Source organism: Syngnathus scovelli, chromosome 15 (assembly GCF_024217435.2).
Source record: "Syngnathus scovelli strain Florida chromosome 15, RoL_Ssco_1.2, whole genome shotgun sequence".
NCBI lineage: Eukaryota > Metazoa > Chordata > Actinopteri > Syngnathiformes > Syngnathidae > Syngnathus > Syngnathus scovelli.
Window position 1 is genome coordinate 6,936,825 of NC_090861.1, and position 19,362 is coordinate 6,956,186.

Consider the following 19,362-nt stretch of genomic DNA (forward strand, 5'->3'; position numbering starts at 1 on the left):
CTCATGTCTTGTTTGTGTTTCTGTGGTTTTGATTCTGGATGCATCGTAAATTGATCATGCTGAAAGTATGTCGGCGATCTTGAACATGCCATTATTCCACTTGAATCAGCAAGAGCGGGAAATAAAGCAGTTCACAAGAAGTATACAAGCCAAACTTGAATTTATTGTTTAAAAGTAGTGTTATTATTATTACATCCACAAAACACAGTGAGATTACCACAGTACTGCTTCACTCAAAATATAGGTAGGTATGCGCAAAACAACCACAAAATATACATTTAAAATTATTTAAAGGTTGTTAAAATGAGGAAAAAATAAGGTTTCTTTTTCCCCCCTTAATGCCTTAATAAGGTAACACCACCTAAAAAAAGTCAAGCAAACCAAAGTCTTTGGCCTCTGTTTTCACACAGTGTCTTTACGTTTACTGTAGTGCATTTATCACCATTCAGTCCACCGCACTAATGTGGACCAGATGCAGCCCGCCTGTAGGATTAGTTGATTTTGAGGTTTTATAGACACTTATACAACCTGATGTTCTTGCCTGTGAGCAGGCCATGAGTGATGTGGAGCTATCACAGGCTTTGACCCACTCTTTCGGAATCCCCTTTTGTAATCTGGGATTACACGTAATCCATTTCTGCAAGATAGGAGCTTCCCCACATCCAGTCTGCAGCTCATTGGAAAACGGAGAGCAAGTTGGGGATTACACATGACGCAGATTGGGAAGGGGAGGGATTCTTTATCATTTAAATCTTGGAAGTATTAACACGTTTCACTTACAGTGTCAGATTTAAATTATTCTGCCTGTTTTGTTCATTTCTTCATTTTGAGGTCAGCTTCAATGGCACAGCGGCGCCCTCTGGTGCCTCCATCCTACATTGACAGAATAAATTGTGCGTTGTATGATTCAACTGCTTCAATAGAAACAGTTCAGCTCTACTTTACACGACAGACTCATTTGAACTAATAGGTATTATTTTTATTATCTTAGTATATATTTTCAGGAACTGAATTCATCCATCCTCCCATATAGCAATGCTTACTGTTTCAACTGAATCTTTGTGTGTGTGCTTGTGAGCGCGTATACTTACAAAAAGAGACAGCAGAAAAGCAGGAGAGGACATGGAGAAGGCATCCTGTGAAAACAAAAGCACATCAGAACTAGGACTCAAATATGTAATGATGCAATTGAAACATTTTGAAGACGTTTTTGTTTCAACATACATGACTAACAATTGTATTCCCATTTTTGGGATAATTAGTCACTTCTTTTAACCTCTTAATTTGTCTCCTCTACGATGCACCTTGTCTGTGGAGTCCTGCCGTCGCAACCCCTCACGGCCCCTCAGGCCTTTGGCGCCAATACCGGACTCGGAGGTCTCCATGATGAGCTGGGTGGCTAGAAACTGCTGGATCTGCTCCAGGACGTCACGCTGCATCTCCACGGCCATGTGGTACACGTCGTGATCCAGGCTGTTGTACATGACGGCGTTCTGAAACATCAGCATGATGTCCCGCTGGAACTCGGCCGTGGTTCGCATGGAACCACTTTCGATGTTCTTTTTAATGGTTGCCAGGTCCATGGGCCTGCAAAAGGACAGAACGTGGGAGCTGAGAGATTTCACCATCATAGACGCCGTCTGCACAAATCAGTCCAGGTCAGTATATCCAGTTTTAACAAGATCAATTATTTATATAGTTGATGAGTCCCACATAAACAAGCCAGTGAGTTGAACTCAAATGCATTGGTGCTCCAGTAAGTTCACGCTTACCTGTGCACAATGCTATGATATCCTGGTGCAATTTCATCTGTCACCGGTTGCAGGAAGACATTTGCATACCTACAAGCAGTCCCATAAAAGCAACGCGGCAAGTGTGAAATATCAAAGAATCACACTTTTAAAAAGGTCTGCTGGAGGGTAATAAATGAAGCTTTACCTGTGATTGGCAGCCGCACGCCAAACCAACATAATGGCCTTCTTCCAGATCTTGTGAGCTTGCAGAGCCTCCAGGTCCTCGCTGCACAAAGAGCTACACAAGAATGTTATGTCAGAATAAGTTATGAAAATCCTGACTCAACTGACCTTTCGCATGACACAATGCAACTCGTTAACTAGACAAACGAAAAAAAAAACGTACAACTGTGACGACGCGGGGCTGCTGGGGATGGAGTCGGCCGTGGTGTGGAGCTGCAATGATGACGAAGCTGTGTGGAGGCTGCACGCGTCCTCGCTTTCGCTGGCCGCGCGCTCCATCTCCATCTCTCCGTCAGGCTCTGACGAAAACCCCTCGACGCCATCTTCCTCCTCCTCGTCATCCTCATCGTCTTCTGGCCCGTTGACCTCGTTGTCTAAATTTGTCCCTGAGGCATTGTCCTTACTATCGACACATACGTCACTCTCCTCCTTTATCTCCTGCAAAGATGGAGGATGCGAGATTATACAGTGGAGGTACTATGACAACTCTGACGCGGTGGTGTACCTGTCTTTCTGTCACTAGCGAATCTTCTAATACTGATTCTGCATCAAAGTGAAACACTCCATTAGATTTGCCTGCACAAGCTAATGAGATCAAACCACACGATGTACATGTTTATACATGCGTGCGCTCACCCTGACTGGTGGTTTCAGATCTTTGCTGTGCCCATCTCTCTTCCAAAGGCATGTGGCTTTTATGGTGCACCGCATCTCTCATGGCCTCGAGCTGTGCAGGTGCTCCGCTGAGGCGCTGCACAAAACTCCTGACATCGCATGAGGAGGTTGGTGGAAGGCCACTCTGTCCCACTGGGCTCTCCGCATCACAGTTTTCTTGACTGCTGCACGCAGAGGAGAGCTCGGCTGAAGTTTTGCCCTGGATGTCTAACTCGTCTGCTTGATTCCTTGTTGGGTTTCGGATGAGAGATGAAGACTGAAGAACCCCCGGGGGGTCTTGGGTATGGAACGGCTCGGCCTGCCAGGAGCTGGGAAGAGTGTGGCCGTTTTCTTCGCACAGGAAGAGAGCAGCTTCGACTGCAGCCGCATCCAAAGCATCTGCAGCCTGGAGGAAAAAGGTAGACGAGACGTGACTCGTTCAGTCGTACACGACAGTTCTTCTTCCTCAATGTTTTTACGTGTGGAATTGCAATATACCTTGTCCTCGATGATTGCGATGATGTCCCCAACTGTCTTCAGATCCAGTTCATCTGCCATATAGGAAACTGTCACATCCTCCTCACTCTGCTCGGACACTTTCACACCTACGGGGGGAGGCTGGCACCCAAAGGACGCAGATGGTGCGATCACATCCACCTCTGCAAATGAATGACGCATCAAATAGCTGGTATCAAATTGGAAGGCATCACACTGGGCTCAGTTTTGAACATTTTGGTGGGTGTACTAATTTCAGATTTTTAAATCACACCACTGCAGTTACAAATATGTACATCTTAGATAATTTAGGATCATGTGACAACGGGCAAGTGTGAGTTTGAGACCTGAACATGCTGTGACAGCAGATTTCACTGGCGCAGGGGTGGTGCTGGAGCTGGAGTCTGTGCTGACCATGAATCCTAACTGTGCTGAGAACTGGGAGGGTCCCGCCTCCAGGAGTCGAGACAACATTGGAGCACCTTTCATGGAGGTAACAGCAACACAATAGTGACACTGGCCTTTTTTTTTATTTTTTAAACTACACAGGAGGGGTTAGTTGTAGTTAAACAAAACTGCAAGGATGCAGAAATTGCAAGTGTACCTATTCAAATGTCCAGAGAATATATCTTACCTGATGCTGGAGAAAAGGGCAGCGTTAACTGTAAGTCATGTGCTACAGTCATATTACCGGTGGATATGTCACGCTCTCCAGTCTGACACATACACAGGACACCAAAATACATACGTTTGCTTTCAGTACAAATGATGAAATCATTTTTCATTGTCTTGGTTTAAACATGTTCAACCTACCAATCTGGATGTTGTGGCCAAAATGTTGCCTTTTTTCAGCAGCTCAGAGAGGAGTGGAGATGGGGGTGGTGTACCTCTCTGGGCCAGGACTTTCTTCTGGGTGGGGTCATCACCAAGTAGCGGGTTCTCGTTACCCGAACCGGAAGAGTCGGCAAATGACATTGATCTGACAGGACCTGAAGCCTAAAGACAGACAGAAAGAATCCGAAATGTTAGCTAGGTCATGTTAGGAACATAAAAACCCTTGGACTTACATCTTTTGTAGATGAAAAATCGGGATGAGAGCTCGGGAGAGGGTCAGCTGAGGGAAACTCCAGGCTGGTTGAGTTACAACCCGTGGGTGAATGCATGGCGGTGCCTGCCACACGCCGAGGTGTGTTCTTTGCTACCTGTCTGGCTGAAAGCGAGAGGAAGAGCATTAGGATTTGTTTCTCATTAGCACCGCCGTCACAAATCATAGATAACGAGATGTACAAAATCAAGGCGATACCCTGATAGGCAGCGTCTGTGACTTTTCTTTTCAACTCTGCTTCTTCCTCTTCTAGTTTCTGTTTCCTACACAATACATTTCAATGCATCAGCGTTGTCATATTAAACATACACCAAAAAAAAATGTGGTTGTATCTTTGGGTGAACTGTGAATTAGCTGCATTTTACCGCTGAATTTCCTTCCATAATTCTTCCAGTTTGGAGTCTAGATGGCCAGCTTGAATAAGTTCCGACTCTCTCTTCAGTGTCCTGTAGGTTAGGAACAGGGTTTACTTAAATACCGTATGTGTCCTAATATTTTGTGGTTTATGATAGAAAATTGCTGTTAAAAAAAATCACCATCCATGGTGTATTTGTGTACCTGTGCTCCTCTTGCGTTTGCTTGATTAACTTTTTTAATTCCTCAATCCTCTGAGTCGTCAGCCTGCGCACTATCACATCCCCCACCGTCTCTACCACCTCCCCTTTCTCGCCTCGCTTCCTCCTGCAATCACACAATGACAGTGAAATGTTGCCCCATAGGGAAAAGCAGTCACTCAGGTCATATATTATTTTTGCCGGCAATACTGTCCATGCTTTCAATCACTCACTTTGGGGCGTCAGTGTTTTCTAAGAGCTCAGAATACTTGGAGGCACAGTGCTGTGAACAGAAGTGTGTGAATAGTGTGTAAATTCATTTCTTCTCTACAGTGAAGGACATTGAGGACAACATCATGCCTTTTGAGAGAACCAGTCAGGTGGCCGTCCGGGTTCTGCAAATGGTTTGATGGCTCGACTGACAGAGACCCTGCAAATTGGAAGATGAAACATGAGATTTCCTTCAAGGTCAGATTCTGCCACTTCAATGACTACATAATCACCCCATCATATTACATAGTTGCCGCTGCATTTGGTTGTCATTTTTTTTAGTTTTGAAAAATTGTGGACAGCGAAAAGCGCAGTCCAGTAAAATCACATGCAACTCTGGGCCTTCAGTCTAACACCTGTAGGTTGAAGTTAATAGAATGACAGTTAAGTACCAGTTCTGATCTCCACTCCTCATAACCGATGTGGCCAAACACAGCTTCTCCCTGAGTGACCATGCTTCTGTTGGGCCGATCACAAGCAGCTTGTGTTCTGCAGATGACCAAAAAAAAAAAAGTTAAGTTGTCACAGCTTATGAAAATCCTGAATATTCATTCTAAAAAGAGGAAAGTGCTTCCATTCCCCGGCCTATCTTCATTGCTTGCTAACTCAAGCTGCAATCCAAATCCTTTGTACTCAATGCATTGCTGAGGAGCAGCACACGCACGCATGCTCATGCAGCGTCCAGCTGACGTGTGTGTCAACAGAGGTGTCAGCTGGAGAGACCTGCAGGTTGAGCGGCGGTGCAGCCGAACTTTGTGGTGCAAAAAAAAAAAAAAAAAAGGCGAAAGCACTCACATTCGGCTAGCACATAGCAAGTCACAGCAACATCACCCGTTCGCCGACATTACTCACTTCCAACGCCGTTTGCCATCTTCCTGTCATCCCCGCACGCCGCGCATCCTGCCACAGCAAACCCCGGCAGTTAATACCACTTGTGTTATCACGACATGACGCGTGAGCGCGTAAACAAAACACCGGTTACCTTACAAAAATATGTGAACGTTCCCCGGGGGTTTTCACCGTTGACGTTAGCGCGCGCACCCCATCCTCGTATTGTGCGTCTTAGCTAGCGTTAACTTCAATATCAAGTCGCCCAGTCAGAATGCAGCATTCGCTTCAGTCCGCCAGGCGTCCCGCCTTGATTCGAACTCGGTCAACGTTAGAGATCGAGCGGACAAACAAGAGGAAAAAAAATAGAGCTAATTGCTCGTACGACCACCGTCGTCATTTATCATTTAAAAGTAGCTAGCTACATGCTGTGTGCAGTGTGCACGCCCACCAACACGATCACTCAATGATGGTGGCGCGCACATGCACGCGCGCACCCATACATGCACATGAACGCGCACACAAAGCTGTATCTGCTGCTGTGCTAGCCCACTCTAAAAGAGGAATTAGAGCGACCATTGTTTCTCCACAAACTGTGACAAAATGACTAAATAGAAATGCATCCGATTTTGTGTAAATGTACATAATCACTGAATTGGAATACTTAATAACCATGTAATAAATTTTGAGAGTTATTGGTGGGTCAGTAGCCTGCCACTATAAAGCAACATTCACACACAAAATACCATGAAGTCTCTTAAAATGGTTCATACATTTCCCCCAATGGGCAGATGTGATTTATGCATACCCCATTTATACACTGTTATTTACAGACAGTGTGTATTATAACCATTCAAGTCAAGTCAAGTCAAGTTTATTTGTATAGCCCTAAATCACAAGCAGTCTCAAAGGGCTTCACATAGACAAACATTGACAATTATTCTCAAAGCATCCCCTGATCTTAGGCTCCCAAAAGGGCAAGGAAAAACTCAAAAACCCCTACCAGGGGAAAATGAGAAACTTTGAGAAGGGACCACAGATGGAAGGATCCCCCTTTCAGGATCACCAGGTTAAATTAAAGGATTCATTTTGATCAAGTATAGTATACAGTAATCTTTTCATTATTAGGCTAGAATAAACATTTTGCACGTGTCCCTAAAATGCTGTCCAGCCTGTCAATACAGTAAATAGTAAAAACACCACACACAAAATTAATTGAGCCACAACATGGTTATTACACTGCATTTAAGGCCCTTGTTGTGACACTTAAACATTGACAGTTCTGTCTTTAGCTCATCCTCATAGAGAGCCAATTGATTAGTGAGAAATGGTAATGAGCCACCTGACATTTAACAGCACAACGCGGCCACTTTACCCCCTGGTGCTTTGTGTAATAACTTATCACTATGGGAAACATTGCAGCAAAATCATCGAGTGCATTCTTAAAATCATGCAGCTTTTATTCAGATTGTACTTTCTTAGTTAGAATTGATCATTCCCAAACAAGTTTTGTATTATATCATAAAATTGCGCAGGTGTACCTAATGTTGTGGCCGACACGTGGAGCTAAAAGCCCTAATGTGTGGCAATTGAATAAATAATGCATATTCTCGTAAGGAGACTTCCTTCCGATCAGGCTGTGTAGGTTCATTTCCCACTCAGTTGTGAATGGTTGCCTGTCACTATTCAGTATGTGCTGTCCTTGAGTGGCTGTGACTTTAAATACATTTTGAAAAGACATCTGAATACATTCAGAATCCAATGGTTGTTGTATTAATGTAAACATTGAATCCAAATGGGAAATATCTTCTAATGTTGCTTGATTGAGCTTCCTTTTAGCGTAAAACTCCACTTTTCATTAGACCACACCATCGGGTTTGGTTCATCCAATGCTGCAATGTCCTAATGTAGTAGGTTCAGCACGGCATGCTGCCTTGCACCTCTGCTCCGAGCTCACGCTGGGGGCAGAACCAGCACTAATTAATTGAAGGAGGGAACCTGTTGAGGCTTCCCTCCCCATCTTTGCCATTAATCACACTTCATTTGATGCTGCAAGTTGCCGCTCAGGACTCAAGCGCACTTCTCAGCAAAGGAGCATCTCACGGTGAGTGATGTTTGCAATGAATTTTAATTCTAAGGAGAAATCTTGAGATTTTGTATATGAGATAGGGTTATTTTAAACGTCTTTAAGAAATGCAGCACCTGTGTATTAGTGTGCTGGTTGAACATTTGCTGAAGTATGTCTAAGTTATTCTTTGATTTATTTTTATTTTTTTGCATTTTGCTTTCACCGACTGCAAATAAATATAAAACAATAGTTAGTCCAATGTGGAGGGAAAAGATCATTAATAGTATTTAAGTCTGAACCATATAAATAATACATATGTCTTTAATATACATATATAATTGAAAAACAACAGCTCTGTTTTGTACAGCGTAAACATGTTAAGCTTTATTTACAGTCTCATCTCGCGCCCATCAGGGGAGCAGCACTGCCCTCCCTTGTCCTCCTCCTCTGAGACCCTCGCTGTGACACGTGCAGCTGAGACTCAGGGCGAAGAATTAATGAGCAAATTGAAACAGACTCAATACTCACGGCCCAGTTACCTTCAATTATCAGTCGCTGAAACACACACACATGCACACACACAGTTTTTGTGGTTTTCACTGTATAAAATTGCCACACTAAATTTTTCATGCATGTTTACTGCAGGCAAATTAGCGGCAAGATGTCCAACAACATGGCCAAGATTGCGGATGCAAGAAAGACGGTTGAGCAATTGAAGCTGGAGGTCAACATCGAGAGGATGATGGTATGTGTATACTTTGTTGATAAAAAGCAACAACAACAACAACAAAAACTCTGTCAATTCCATGCTTATATTTTCCCAGGTATCCAAGGCAGCAGCTGATCTAATGGCCTATTGTGAAACTCATGCCAAAGATGACCCTCTGGTGACCCCAGTACCTTCCTCAGAGAACCCCTTTAGAGAGAAGAAAATATTCTGTGAAATACTGTAAGACCATTGTGGACATTGATATTTTTAACCTTTGTTTTAATATGAATGTCTTTATTTTTACAACTGCATGTCCATGTTTGAAACTGATAAAGATGGCAATAAAGACTTTCTGCAAAATGAGTGCAAAGTTCAGTTAAATGAGGTCACCCCCCAAGCGATTCTTCCATCAGGAACAATGATGATAAAGCACATTTTCTTATCTTTCATGCGAGCCACAATGTTTGTATAGTATGGTGGCAAGTGTTCTGCAGTCACTTTAACTCATTGCCGCTAGGGGGCGTGTTTGCTTGGTATTGGGGATGATTTTCATTTTCTGGCAATGCCTCACTCACAGTTCTGAGGTTTTAAGTGTGGATGCTTCCTTATTTTTACTGCACGATGTTTTTTTTTCTTACATCTCAGCTGTTTCAAAAAGAAATCAAAGAACGTTATTACTTTTCCACTTTATTTACTAATTTTTAAAATGTTATTTACATAAATCTCCCAAATAACTTACACTTTTCTTGTAACACAATTCTAAATATTACACAAAAATGCTCAGTTGTGCTGTCTTGGGTTATATATGGGGGATGACCTTTGTTGACATTTTGGTTATACATTAGCAAAGTGATATGCAGTTTTTAGTCTTATGTCACCCACTGAATTTATGTTCATTCTCCTTCAAAAAAATTATTTTATTCGAATTGGAGAGGCAAGGATTAGTTGATTATCTTTTACAAAGTTATCCCTCACCCTTGTATGTGACTCTCAGGAAGAAACGTTCCCGTAGGAGGAAGGGGTGTCAGGGGAAATTGGGTGGGGCCGTGCGATGCAAACACGCACTGGCTTTTTTCCACAGCGTGACAGGTGACAACGATCGTACTCTTACAAGCAATCTCCTGTCTTTTCCTCGGGAATTGGTGGTGAAAGTTGAGGTATCGTAACGACCTTTTTGCTCGTCAGTTCTTTTTGTAACTCACATTTGGGACAGTTGGCACATTCAACCTGGAAAACTCGTTTAACACGTTCAAAACTGTCGTGCTGTCCACAAACACTGCCAGAGGAACTCGAGCTCCAGCTGGATCGTTATCGCATGTAATTATTTAAATTTGCTACAGATTTACAAAATAGTAAATTATAGTGTTCAACCGTATTCGTTTGCGGAAGCAATTGGAAAGTTTATATAGCAGAACTGTTTGACTTCTCAAACGGGATATCCTGGACCTGCTGAGGTGAATCTGATTTATTTTCCGATTAAATGGTTGATGGCGAGAAAAAAAAAAACTTGCCAATTCGTGAAATAAATTGTATGCTGGTGGATATTTCTTATATTTCTTTCTAGATAATGTGCAAACACCTGTTCTCAATCTTGGGTTCATATATGCTAAATGTATTGACGTGATTAAAATATCTTTTTATGTGCAATATATATTATGTATTTTTAGGAGTTATGACAATTTGACAAAGCATCAGAATATCATTAAAATGATTAAATGATTAAAGCACAGGTGTCAAACTCAAGGCCCGGGGGCCAGATACGGCCCGCCACATCATTTTATGTGTCCCGCGAAGACAAATTGTGCATCCAATCCGTGTGTCATTACTAGAATTGCAAATTGTCTTCACTTTTAATAATATCTTTTTTTATATATACCCATATATTTGACCAGTTTTTACTCGTCTGATTTGAAAACAAGTTATTTGTCAGTTTGGTTTGTAGCTTTTAATGTATATAATATGAGGTGCTCGTACATTTATTTGGGTTGACAGTCATAATGGCCCTCCGAAAAAAGCTATGACTACAATGCGGCCCGCGGGAAAAAAAAGAGTTTGACACTCCTGCTTTAAACAAAATAGAAATCTTAAAGTGGCTCCCAAATTGATTGTTTCCTGTTTCATTTTCTTTTCAGGCCTCACCATGGCCAATTTTGGGGGGCATGCCATACCTGGCTCCTTCTTCTTGCTCTTTGGATTATGGCTGACAGTTAAACACACACTCCAGCACTACTGGAGGAAAAACCAGCCCAAAGGCAGAGTTGTTTTGCCTCCTTTCTTTAAACGAATGGACTACATCGAGGGAGGGTTGCAAATCTTTGCCTCATTTGTCGGTCGGTCTTCCATCTTGACACATTTTTGAACCGCTCCAGATTTGCTCTAATCTTTGTGGTCCCGCCTCAGGCATCATGGTGGAACAGTTTGTTGTGGACGGGCCGCATGCACGCCTCTATGACACGCACGACCATTCGTGGGTCAAGCTGATGAACTGGCAGCATAGCACCATGTACCTTTTTTTCGGCATCTCGGGAGTAGCTTTGGTGCTGAGCACCATGTGCAAACTGGTGCCGCTTGGCGTGGACCGCCTTACCCTCTCCTTAGCTCTTTTTGTGGAAGGTAAGAAGTTTAGAGAAGTTTTAGTTCAACACAAAGCTTTTGATTAATGCACTTTGTGAGTTACAATTTGTTTTTTGTGACCCAGGATTTCTGTTCTACTACCACGTGCACAGTCGCCCCCCTCTGGACGCCCACATCCACTCCCTGCTCCTGGTGGCCGTGTTCAGTGGGTCGGCCAGCACCATGATGGAAGTGTTCATGAGAGACAACATTATTTTGGAGATGCTGAAAGCGTGCTTCTTCATCCTGCAGGGCTCGTGGTTCTACCAGGTAGTACTGACAAGTGTTGAGATGGAATACAAGAACTGCATCAAAATTGGCATTTTTTTTTGGCGGGGGCTCAACTGTTGTTCAATGACACCTTTCCTAAAGTGCTTATTGTTTACAGCAGCGTTTGAATCTCATTGTAGATCGGTTTTGTTCTTTACCCACTGAGTGGGCCGCAGTGGGATTTGACTTTGCACAGCAACATCATGTTTGTCACCATGTGCTTCTGCTGGCATTTGGCGATAGCTTTGTTTGTTGTCTCCAGCACCTCGGCTGCCGTTTGGATGTGAGTATTATGTCTTTTTACTAGCGACACAATTCAACTTTCTGGAGATTAATAATTTTTTATTGTAGTTGTAAGAACTAAAATATATATTATTTTTTTTGTATTAAAAACTAGACCGTAATCAAATTGCACTCTATAAAGTCTTTGCAATTACTATTCTATCACCGCTACAAAATGTTTCTTTGAAACCGCCCTTTTTTTTTTTGTTTATCCCCAAAAGCACCATAAAGAGATTCTCCCGAAGAGCGCGAGACATCGAGATGGTGATGCGAAATAAACTGTCCTCTGCAAACTCCGAAAAAGCTTTGCTCGAAGAATCAGAAGAGGAGTAACGGCTTAAAAATAGTCCTACTTGTTTTGTTGAAAATTAGTATTTGAACTGGACTAGTCTGTCTAGTCTTACTTTTCTTCTTCTTTCAAATCTGTTATTCTATTCTTTTCACACTCCTATGGACAATTGAGTCTTAGATGAACCCCCCAAAGCCGGTTTTTAGAATATGTGAGGAACCTACTGAAAATAACGCACGTATTTGGAGATCATGCAGGAATGTCAAACTTCAGAACTATTCAAACCACAAGGCTGCCTTACATTTTAAGATGTGAATAGACTGAATACCACTCCTGAAATTTAAAAGTTGATGTTTGAATTCTTTTTCTTGTCAATCATTACAATAAATGCAAACAACGGAAAGTTATGAGATTTAATCAATGATGTAAATACTTGTAATTTAACATCTCAGCTTTATCATTAAAGGGAATGAAATGGATGAAATGTAGTTAAGGTTATTTAAAAAGAAAAATAACTAACGGAGCACAATGAACGTGCTTGCCAGTTACACAGAAAAGATTACACACTGATAGCCAATATTACAAAAAACACACAAAAAAAAAAACGTGACGCAAGATGGCAAGTACAAATCACTGAGGAGGCGCAGGTGGGAGATCGGGTGGACATTTCGGTGAAGGCGCAGTGGTGACGACGACCGTGGAGACGGATTTAGCGGAAGCTGCTGCCATGTGCTGCTGGAGCTGCTGTGCCTGGACTGTCTGGATTCGCACCTACACAAACAAAAGGTGAGCATTAACAGCAACCCATTACTGCTGTACAGCATGACTCGAGGCCGTTATTGCTGGCAAATGTAAAAAAGAGAAGCAGTGTGCATTTGCTTCCTCGCAAACCTGTGTGGCCTGTCCTTGCTGCTGGAGCTGCTGGAACTGTTGCGCTGTGACGAAGCTGACCGGTTTGTTCCCAGCAATCAGCTTGGTACCCGCAGGCATGGTGGTCAGGATGATGTTCCTACCCAAGCTGCTGATACTGCACAGCGACAGGAGGAAGGGGACAACCAACATCACACAAGGCCATCAGGTTAATCTTGAATCCAGTGCATATCTTGGGACTTACTTTGTGTTGAGGCTCCCCTTCACAATTGGTGTCGTCACCACACTTTTACTTTTCAGTGGTTGGTTGAGGACTGATAAAGGAACTGTGATGCGGGCAGGTAACTTGCCCTATGACCAAATAAGAAGAATGCCATTGTCACTGTGTGTTTACAAAACCGTAATAGATAAAGATCAAAATAAACATTCATCCAAGTGTTGCACTGTGAATGTAAACGTCAGTGGAGAAAGGTGCTTTTGTTACACCAAAAATAGAAGGAACCAATAAAAGTTGAAGCAGTCAAGCCGATAAGTTTAAGTATTAAATACTAGCAGAACCTGTCTGATAACATGATGTCTTAACTCTCTTACCGTCTGTGTGTTGACAACAGGAGCAGGCACCTGGCGCATGGTTGCTGTGTTTGCACCCAGCTTCAGAGAGGTCGAGGCTCCCGAGGCCACTGTGATGCTCTTGGCGCCAGCCATGACATTACCGCTGGCGGATACCGTCAGGGGCTTGCTGCAGCTGGCGGTTGTCATGGTGATGGTCTGACCTTGCTTCTGCGGGATCACCCCGAGGCCCGGCATGATCCGGATGGTGGTGCCGCTCTTGTCCGGAGAGCTGACGGTGGAGAAGGTGCGAGATTTCTGGTCGGCCATGGTAACGCCTAAAGTGGGCATCAGGCGTATGGCTGTGTCGCCTGCGGCTTTCAGCAGGGTGGAAGAGATAGGCGCCGTTTTGGCGGCATGTACGTCCCCTGTGCAGGACGCGGAGGCGGACACAGTGGTGTGCGAGGGCGTGACGTGGAGCGTGGCCGATATGCTCTTGCTACAGCCGCCGGCGGTCGTGCCCAGGAAGTCGGGAGTGAGTTTGACTGTCGCCACGGGTGATTTGGTGAGCGTGGCCATCATGTCCGGCGTGATCCGCAGTACGGTCTGGCCTTTGGCATCCGTGGTGATGGAGGAGGGCGGAAGGCGCAAGACATCTTTACCCTGGATGCGGACGTTTGTGGTGGTAAGCGGAATTCCGGCTGCTCCCGAGGCTTTCGCACCTAACTGGCCTGTGATGGACACCTTTGAAATAAAAAAATACAAACCATTAAGCAGGTCAAAGTTCGACCTGCAGGTCACATATAGCCCACTTTTTTCGTTTGTTGTAATCTGATCCAGAGTATTTACAATTGAGCCCTGCAATATGTATTGCACTGATTTAGCATTTTTTTCATTTCATTAATATGTATTTAATTATTTCTTTAATTAATTCATGATTATTATCTGATTTACTTGTTTGATGGTTTGGCTGGCGATTCCTTGCAGCACAGCCGACGACGATGCGGGGATGTTGGCTGGGGTGCCAGGTGACACGGTCTGAGCTTTGGCCACCATTGCCGTGGAAACCGTCAAAGTGTTGGGCACCTGTACAGGACTAGCAGACTGGCTCCTCAAAGGCATAGACACAACTGCCTGTTTTTGACAATACATGAAGGTAGTTAGAACCCAAGACCTCTTATCTCCACTTCGGCATTTAGCCTTTTACCTGTGAGATACCCTTGGTTGCCACAGACACTGGCATCCTGATCTGATGAGGGTTCTGATGAACCAAAGCAGCTTGCTGACTTCCTGACAGAGAACCTAGTGCGGGCTGAGTGGAGACGACCCGAACCTGAGGGAGTGAGCCTGCCTGCAGGTGGCTCACTATTCGGGCCGCGTGTTGGGAAGGAAGAGACTGAGATGTAACTGGGCTGGCCTGACTGGTGGGTAAGATTGAGCCCAGCTGAGGCAAGGAAGGGGGAGACACTAGGAGAACGCTGCAACAAGAAACACAGGTGAGTTCACGCAAAGGGTAGTTCTTATACAACAGCAAGAAAAACAAACGCACCCTGGGTTGGATTTGATTGCATCAGCGACTGTAGTCTTAATTGGTGTCGTGACCGTGCAGGGCAAGGGTGACTTTGGGGTGCCAGAAGTGTTTTGGGTTGGAGTAGACGCTGTCGGCGACATGGGACCTATATCCTGTCCTGCTTCCAAAGATCCCGTTGTTTTACCTCCTGCATCTTTACTGCTTGATTTCTAAGGATATAAAATAGAAAGTTTCCCACTCAAAACCGAGAACTAACAGTGTACTAGTATAATAGCATCGTAAAAATGTATATAATAAACAGGCTGGTTGTCTCACAGGCTTGGACGCAGGTTTTGGTTTCTGCTGCAGTGCTTTTCTTGCTTTTGCGGCAGCCGCTTGAGCCTGGTGAATCCTCTCTGGATGGGAGGGAAGAAACCATTTAATAGCCCATTTCTTATTTATAGATTGATAATTATTTTGTTAATGCAATATTCTAAATCCTGGAGATGGTAAAGTTTTGATTTTTGTAAGCTAAAATGAAAAATACATCTTGCCCTGCTAGCAAATACATTGCAAGCGCTAAGCTGCTGCCACCTCCTCATTGGTGCTCACCAAACTCTTCTTGACTGCGGTTGCGGTGCAGGTAAATCCACAGTTTGCGACCAATGTCGTACTTCACACAGGGGTCCTTCTCATAGTGCAATCTATCCAGAGCACCGCTGACAACTGTGTTCACCTAGATGGCACAAGAACGGTTTAATAACGGAGAGCTTATCAAACCTAAAAGTAGTTTCAGCGAAAAAAAGTGCCTCTACCTGTGCACTTGTGACGTCAGGGGCAAGAAACTGTGAGTCCTTGAGAAGTTCACAGATTTCTGCCCGAGTTCCCTCTCCATTGGGAAGCCTGGCTGCTGCGTCACGAACTATTTGGAAGAAATGAGAGTTCAAAGCTTCTGTTTGCTTTCACACACACAACAATGGGGCGACGCTCTAACCCAGAGAGAGGATGGTGACATAAGGTGGGCGATTGGAGCGCAACAGCGTATGCTCCCGAGCTTTATTGAGAGACATTTCCTTATCAAACACTCCCTTGACGGGCCCCACGACCGATTCAAAACCATGCATGCGGAACGTGAAAGCTTTGTGGGGTTGGCTGTATCGCTGCTGTTCCTAATCAACATAAGAAAAACAACATGATTAGCATGTACACGACAAAAAGAAAAAGATCAGCAAAACAATTGAGAGAAGAAACCTGAATTTGGAAGAGTTGTCTTTCATCTCCCGTGCTGGGTCTCACCACGTAATCAGTCGAACTGTTAAATATATTTAAGCAGCTAAAAAAAAATCACAAATATTAATTTTAATTAAATTTGCATAGATTGATTCTTACACTCGTGGCATGGGGGGTGTTAACTCTGATAGCTCTTCACTTTCAGTCTGTGGATGACAAAGTCAATTAGAAACAAATCATATGCATTTTTATTGATATTTGTCTGTATTTTTCTAATACCTTAACCACAAAATCTTTAGAATCTAACCACAATTGACAAAGTGCAATTAAGTCCTTTTCTGCATCCTGAATGGGGCCTAAAATGAAGCAAAGAGACATTCATCTTAACAAAGACTCAAAACAAATCAATTAGAACCGTCAATCACAGCTCCATCGCTAACCGATCCACTTCCACTGCTGTGTTTCATCGACGAATTCCACAAATGGCAGGAAGCCGCTGGGGAGCGCCATGACACCTTCTGTGAGACGACACAAAACAAAAGTATTCAATATCCCCGATTTAAAATCACTAGTAGAAAAAAAAAATATATCAAGTTAATGCTCAAATGTCTTTCCATGCCTTTACTCTCTCCAGCGAGAAACTGCAAGGCGTGGAGGACCAAGTCAGACCAGCAGGAAGCAGATGAAAACCAGGCGTTGAGTGAGCTCGCAGGAGACATCTGCCACATTTGGACTTTCTCCTCCAGCTGGAGCACATCGGCAAGAAGCCGTTACAATCCAAGAAGGCCTTTTAACTCATAGGTTGTGAATCTACCACTGAAGTGCTGGCCAGGTGCTCCGTCCTCAATATGCTCTCCAACAAGCTGAAGAAGCTGACGGCTAGTTCTTCCACGGCCACCGGGCTGCACGGAGGCTCCTCCAGGATTCTGCAAAGATAAAGATGACGCTAAGATGTTACGAAGGTGTTTCTCGACGCTTTTTCTTAGCTCTGTGCCAAACGTACTCCTCCTTGATGTTGGCCAGCGGGGTCAACGGCGTGTCTGGCATGGAGTTAATGATGTTCGCCAGAGGGGCAGCTGGGACGTCTGAAGTAAGAGCATCACAGGGATCCTCCGATTCCACTTTGACTGTTCTCATTTTCTTCTTCTTTCTCTCTTCTTTGATTTTTTTCTTCGGCAGAGACAGCTCAAAAAGCGCTGGAGGAGAAATAAAGACGGTATTGGTAACAGAAGAGATAGTTTGGTGGAGTGGATTCACTTACGTAAGGCTGATTTGCGACCAATATTTGCCCTGGAGAGTATGTCACTGAGGTGAATGTCAGAGGTCATCAAGTCTGGATGATCCTGACAAGAAGAATCGTCTGTGATACACTGCACTTAACACCACATCAATTTGAATCCTATGTAAACATTATTTACTGGTTGTCGCTTCCTCTTCTCCCGATGGTTTTGTAGCATGGCTTTCAAGTCCTGCTCTCCAAGTTGGGTTTTTTCTAAAGGAGATCACACTTTGATGCTGATGATGATAAACACGGGGATCACTTACAAAGTTAGTACTCACCAGTGGTCTTCATATCTTGGGTAGAGAGGCTGGGCACAACTCTGAGGGAGACGGTGGGTGACGGCGAGGACGGTGACTGTGGTGCTGGTGTCCACAACGTTAGATCTATTTGCATGTGCAATAAAGCACCGATGCAGGTAAATGAATTTATTAACCTAAGCCACCTTATCTTTTGCAATAGACACGAAAAAAAAATTGTGAGAAATGAAGAAAAATACTGACCGTCATCATCAGATGAAGCATTACTGTCTCCACATTCAGTTTTCACCTCCTTTAAAATGCGTCTCAGTCTTCTTCTAACCTTTTGTTCTCGTATTTCTGCGTGACTCCTCGTCTGTACCTTTCTCTTAGGTGGAAAGTCCAGACCATTGTGAACGGCAAAATCTAATAACTCCTGAAACAAGAAAAAATATTAAGACTTCTGGGTATTGTTGTACTTTCGATATTTTGCTGAACACACCTTTCGGGAGACGAGGATTTGTTTCAGCAGCCTGTGGTAATATTGCTGAAGTGAGTACAACTGTCGTCTTTGCTGAGACTTGGCACACAACTGCCTGTACTTGACAACTTCAGGGTTGAAGTAACCATCTGTGTTTGGATCATGAACACCACCGCTGAGCAAAGTTACGTTTTTGAAAGTAGATTCATCAGCGAGTGTGTAAATTACCTCTGAATAATTTTTGTGCAAGATGAAGAGGATTTCCAAAATGAAAATTTCTGTTGTTGAACAGGTCATCGACGACGTTGCCCTGCTCTGCTTTGTTATTGTCGGGGAATTGTGGCAGAAACTGACTGAGGTGTTGCCGCTGGGAATCCGAGAGCACTTCAGTCCATGTGCTTTCACTCATCACAGAGAAGAAGATTTCGGGCTGATGACAAAACAGTGACCAAAGTGATCAATAATCCACACAGTCAAAGCAACGTTCAGCCACACATCACTTACATCTTCAAGTAGTTCCTCAGGCAGGCTGACCCTGCAGTCTCCGAGCATGCATTCCTCAGTGATCTGTCCACCCTCTTCCTCTTTGGGCTCGAGGGGGTCTGTAAGTATGTGAGTCAGGACATCCATCCTGCTCCTCCGCTGCCCCCTCACTGGGACTGAAATACAACATAATTTCATATGATACGTGTGAATACTATTTATGTCATAATTGCACGGTTAGCTTTTTTAAATGCACTCTAACGGACGACTTGCTTTCTGTGATACTAAACAAGGAGGTGTGTTGTAGCATGACAGCAGCTTATCGTAAGTAGCGTAGACGGAATTTATTCAAGCGAGCCTTCCAACACATATACCGAAGATGCACTGCATGCTGCGATATTTTGTTTGTCTCGATAGAAGCGATCCAACACTTTTTAAATACATTAAAGGTTGTTTCCTACCTTAGCCCACCCTATGTTTTGATATCGCGAACGGGGAGGTCTTCTTCTGGTACAAAAATGACGTCGTCGAATGGCGTGCTCGGCTCACTGTGTCCCTCTAGAGGCAAAAAGACAAACTACACTAGGTATTACTTTTTTTGGTAACAA

The 19,362-nt window shown here is 43.8% G+C and overlaps 4 protein-coding genes across 12 annotated transcripts; 2 read left to right on the top strand and 2 right to left on the bottom strand.

Annotated features, from left to right (window-relative positions):
• Nucleotides 1-143: 143 nt before the first annotated feature.
• LOC125981814 (bromodomain-containing protein 8) lies at nucleotides 144-6,190 on the bottom strand. Of its 6 annotated transcripts, none has more exons than XR_007486172.2 (22): nucleotides 6,037-6,185; nucleotides 5,907-5,954; nucleotides 5,447-5,543; nucleotides 5,145-5,214; nucleotides 5,018-5,067; nucleotides 4,789-4,911; nucleotides 4,596-4,676; nucleotides 4,429-4,493; nucleotides 4,193-4,335; nucleotides 3,939-4,121; nucleotides 3,760-3,841; nucleotides 3,473-3,607; nucleotides 3,129-3,289; nucleotides 2,613-3,036; nucleotides 2,482-2,519; nucleotides 2,140-2,414; nucleotides 1,939-2,031; nucleotides 1,773-1,841; nucleotides 1,277-1,587; nucleotides 1,092-1,136; nucleotides 781-873; nucleotides 144-667 (listed from the first exon to the last, which is right to left on the bottom strand). XR_007486172.2 is itself a non-coding variant. In XM_049741815.2 (22 exons), the coding sequence occupies exons 2-21, from the start codon at nucleotides 5,923-5,925 to the stop codon at nucleotides 814-816; spliced, it is 2,496 nt and encodes an 831-aa protein (XP_049597772.1). In that variant the 5' UTR covers nucleotides 5,926-5,954; nucleotides 6,037-6,185; the 3' UTR covers nucleotides 144-667; nucleotides 781-813. The 6 variants fall into 6 exon arrangements, 5 of the variants coding, with proteins under 5 accessions (XP_049597772.1, XP_049597773.1, XP_049597771.1 ...); XM_049741815.2 differs by having other exon boundaries at nucleotides 1,305-1,587; XM_049741816.2 differs by having other exon boundaries at nucleotides 144-873; nucleotides 1,305-1,587; nucleotides 6,042-6,190.
• A 168-nt stretch (nucleotides 6,191-6,358) lies between these two features.
• Nucleotides 6,359-9,022, top strand: gng8 (guanine nucleotide binding protein (G protein), gamma 8). 2 transcript variants are annotated; one of them, XM_049741881.2, is made up of 3 exons: nucleotides 6,359-7,986; nucleotides 8,596-8,695; nucleotides 8,775-9,022. In XM_049741881.2, the coding sequence occupies exons 2-3, from the start codon at nucleotides 8,612-8,614 to the stop codon at nucleotides 8,901-8,903; spliced, it is 213 nt and encodes a 70-aa protein (XP_049597838.1). In that variant the 5' UTR covers nucleotides 6,359-7,986; nucleotides 8,596-8,611; the 3' UTR covers nucleotides 8,904-9,022. The 2 variants fall into 2 exon arrangements, with proteins under 2 accessions (XP_049597838.1, XP_049597837.1); XM_049741880.2 differs by lacking the exon at nucleotides 6,359-7,986 and having other exon boundaries at nucleotides 8,011-8,695.
• A 636-nt stretch (nucleotides 9,023-9,658) lies between these two features.
• Nucleotides 9,659-12,516, top strand: tmem45b (transmembrane protein 45B). Of its 3 annotated transcripts, none has more exons than XM_049741871.1 (6): nucleotides 9,659-9,816; nucleotides 10,792-10,989; nucleotides 11,060-11,272; nucleotides 11,358-11,542; nucleotides 11,683-11,825; nucleotides 12,046-12,516. In XM_049741871.1, exons 2-6 carry the CDS (start codon nucleotides 10,800-10,802, stop codon nucleotides 12,155-12,157), a joined length of 843 nt encoding a protein of 280 aa, XP_049597828.1. In that variant the 5' UTR covers nucleotides 9,659-9,816; nucleotides 10,792-10,799; the 3' UTR covers nucleotides 12,158-12,516. The 3 variants fall into 3 exon arrangements, with proteins under 3 accessions (XP_049597828.1, XP_049597830.1, XP_049597829.1); XM_049741873.2 differs by lacking the exon at nucleotides 9,659-9,816 and adding an exon at nucleotides 9,824-9,976; XM_049741872.2 differs by lacking the exon at nucleotides 9,659-9,816 and adding an exon at nucleotides 9,879-10,113.
• Nucleotides 12,513-19,312, bottom strand: nfrkb (nuclear factor related to kappaB binding protein). The gene is made up of 26 exons (XM_049741804.1): nucleotides 19,216-19,312; nucleotides 18,776-18,930; nucleotides 18,500-18,701; nucleotides 18,293-18,420; nucleotides 18,055-18,226; nucleotides 17,833-17,937; nucleotides 17,691-17,764; nucleotides 17,534-17,615; nucleotides 17,276-17,468; nucleotides 17,087-17,198; nucleotides 16,892-17,018; nucleotides 16,713-16,790; nucleotides 16,552-16,628; nucleotides 16,432-16,478; nucleotides 16,294-16,354; nucleotides 16,037-16,211; nucleotides 15,858-15,964; nucleotides 15,655-15,778; nucleotides 15,379-15,458; nucleotides 15,082-15,272; nucleotides 14,740-15,010; nucleotides 14,487-14,666; nucleotides 13,575-14,276; nucleotides 13,228-13,334; nucleotides 13,005-13,140; nucleotides 12,513-12,884 (listed from the first exon to the last, which is right to left on the bottom strand). Exons 2-26 carry the CDS (start codon nucleotides 18,899-18,901, stop codon nucleotides 12,744-12,746), a joined length of 3,798 nt encoding a protein of 1,265 aa, XP_049597761.1. The 5' UTR covers nucleotides 18,902-18,930; nucleotides 19,216-19,312; the 3' UTR covers nucleotides 12,513-12,743.
• Nucleotides 19,313-19,362: the final 50 nt, after the last annotated feature.

Excerpts from the sequence above, each read along its gene's own strand:
- LOC125981814 (XM_049741816.2), bottom strand. Across the intron at positions 3,608-3,759 it reads GCCCTTTTCTCCAGCATCAG|GTGCTCCAATGTTGTCTCGA; the intron begins GTAAGATATATT and ends CCTCCATGAAAG. Across the intron at positions 1,137-1,304 it reads GGCAGGACTCCACAGACAAG|GATGCCTTCTCCATGTCCTC; the intron begins GTGCATCGTAGA and ends TTGTTTTCACAG.
- gng8 (XM_049741880.2), top strand. The coding sequence starts at position 8,579 with ATGCATGTTTACTGCAGGCAAATTAGCGGCAAGATGTCCAACAACATG. Across the intron at positions 8,696-8,774 it reads TCAACATCGAGAGGATGATG|GTATCCAAGGCAGCAGCTGA; the intron begins GTATGTGTATAC and ends ATATTTTCCCAG.
- tmem45b (XM_049741871.1), top strand. The coding sequence starts at position 10,800 with ATGGCCAATTTTGGGGGGCATGCCATACCTGGCTCCTTCTTCTTGCTC. Across the intron at positions 11,543-11,682 it reads AGGGCTCGTGGTTCTACCAG|ATCGGTTTTGTTCTTTACCC; the intron begins GTAGTACTGACA and ends ATCTCATTGTAG. Across the intron at positions 11,826-12,045 it reads ACCTCGGCTGCCGTTTGGAT|CACCATAAAGAGATTCTCCC; the intron begins GTGAGTATTATG and ends TATCCCCAAAAG.
- nfrkb (XM_049741804.1), bottom strand. The coding sequence starts at position 18,901 with ATGGATGTCCTGACTCACATACTTACAGACCCCCTCGAGCCCAAAGAG. Across the intron at positions 18,421-18,499 it reads TGCACAAAAATTATTCAGAG|ATGGTTACTTCAACCCTGAA; the intron begins GTAATTTACACA and ends ATCCAAACACAG. Across the intron at positions 16,791-16,891 it reads TCTCGCTGGAGAGAGTAAAG|AAGGTGTCATGGCGCTCCCC; the intron begins GCATGGAAAGAC and ends GTCGTCTCACAG.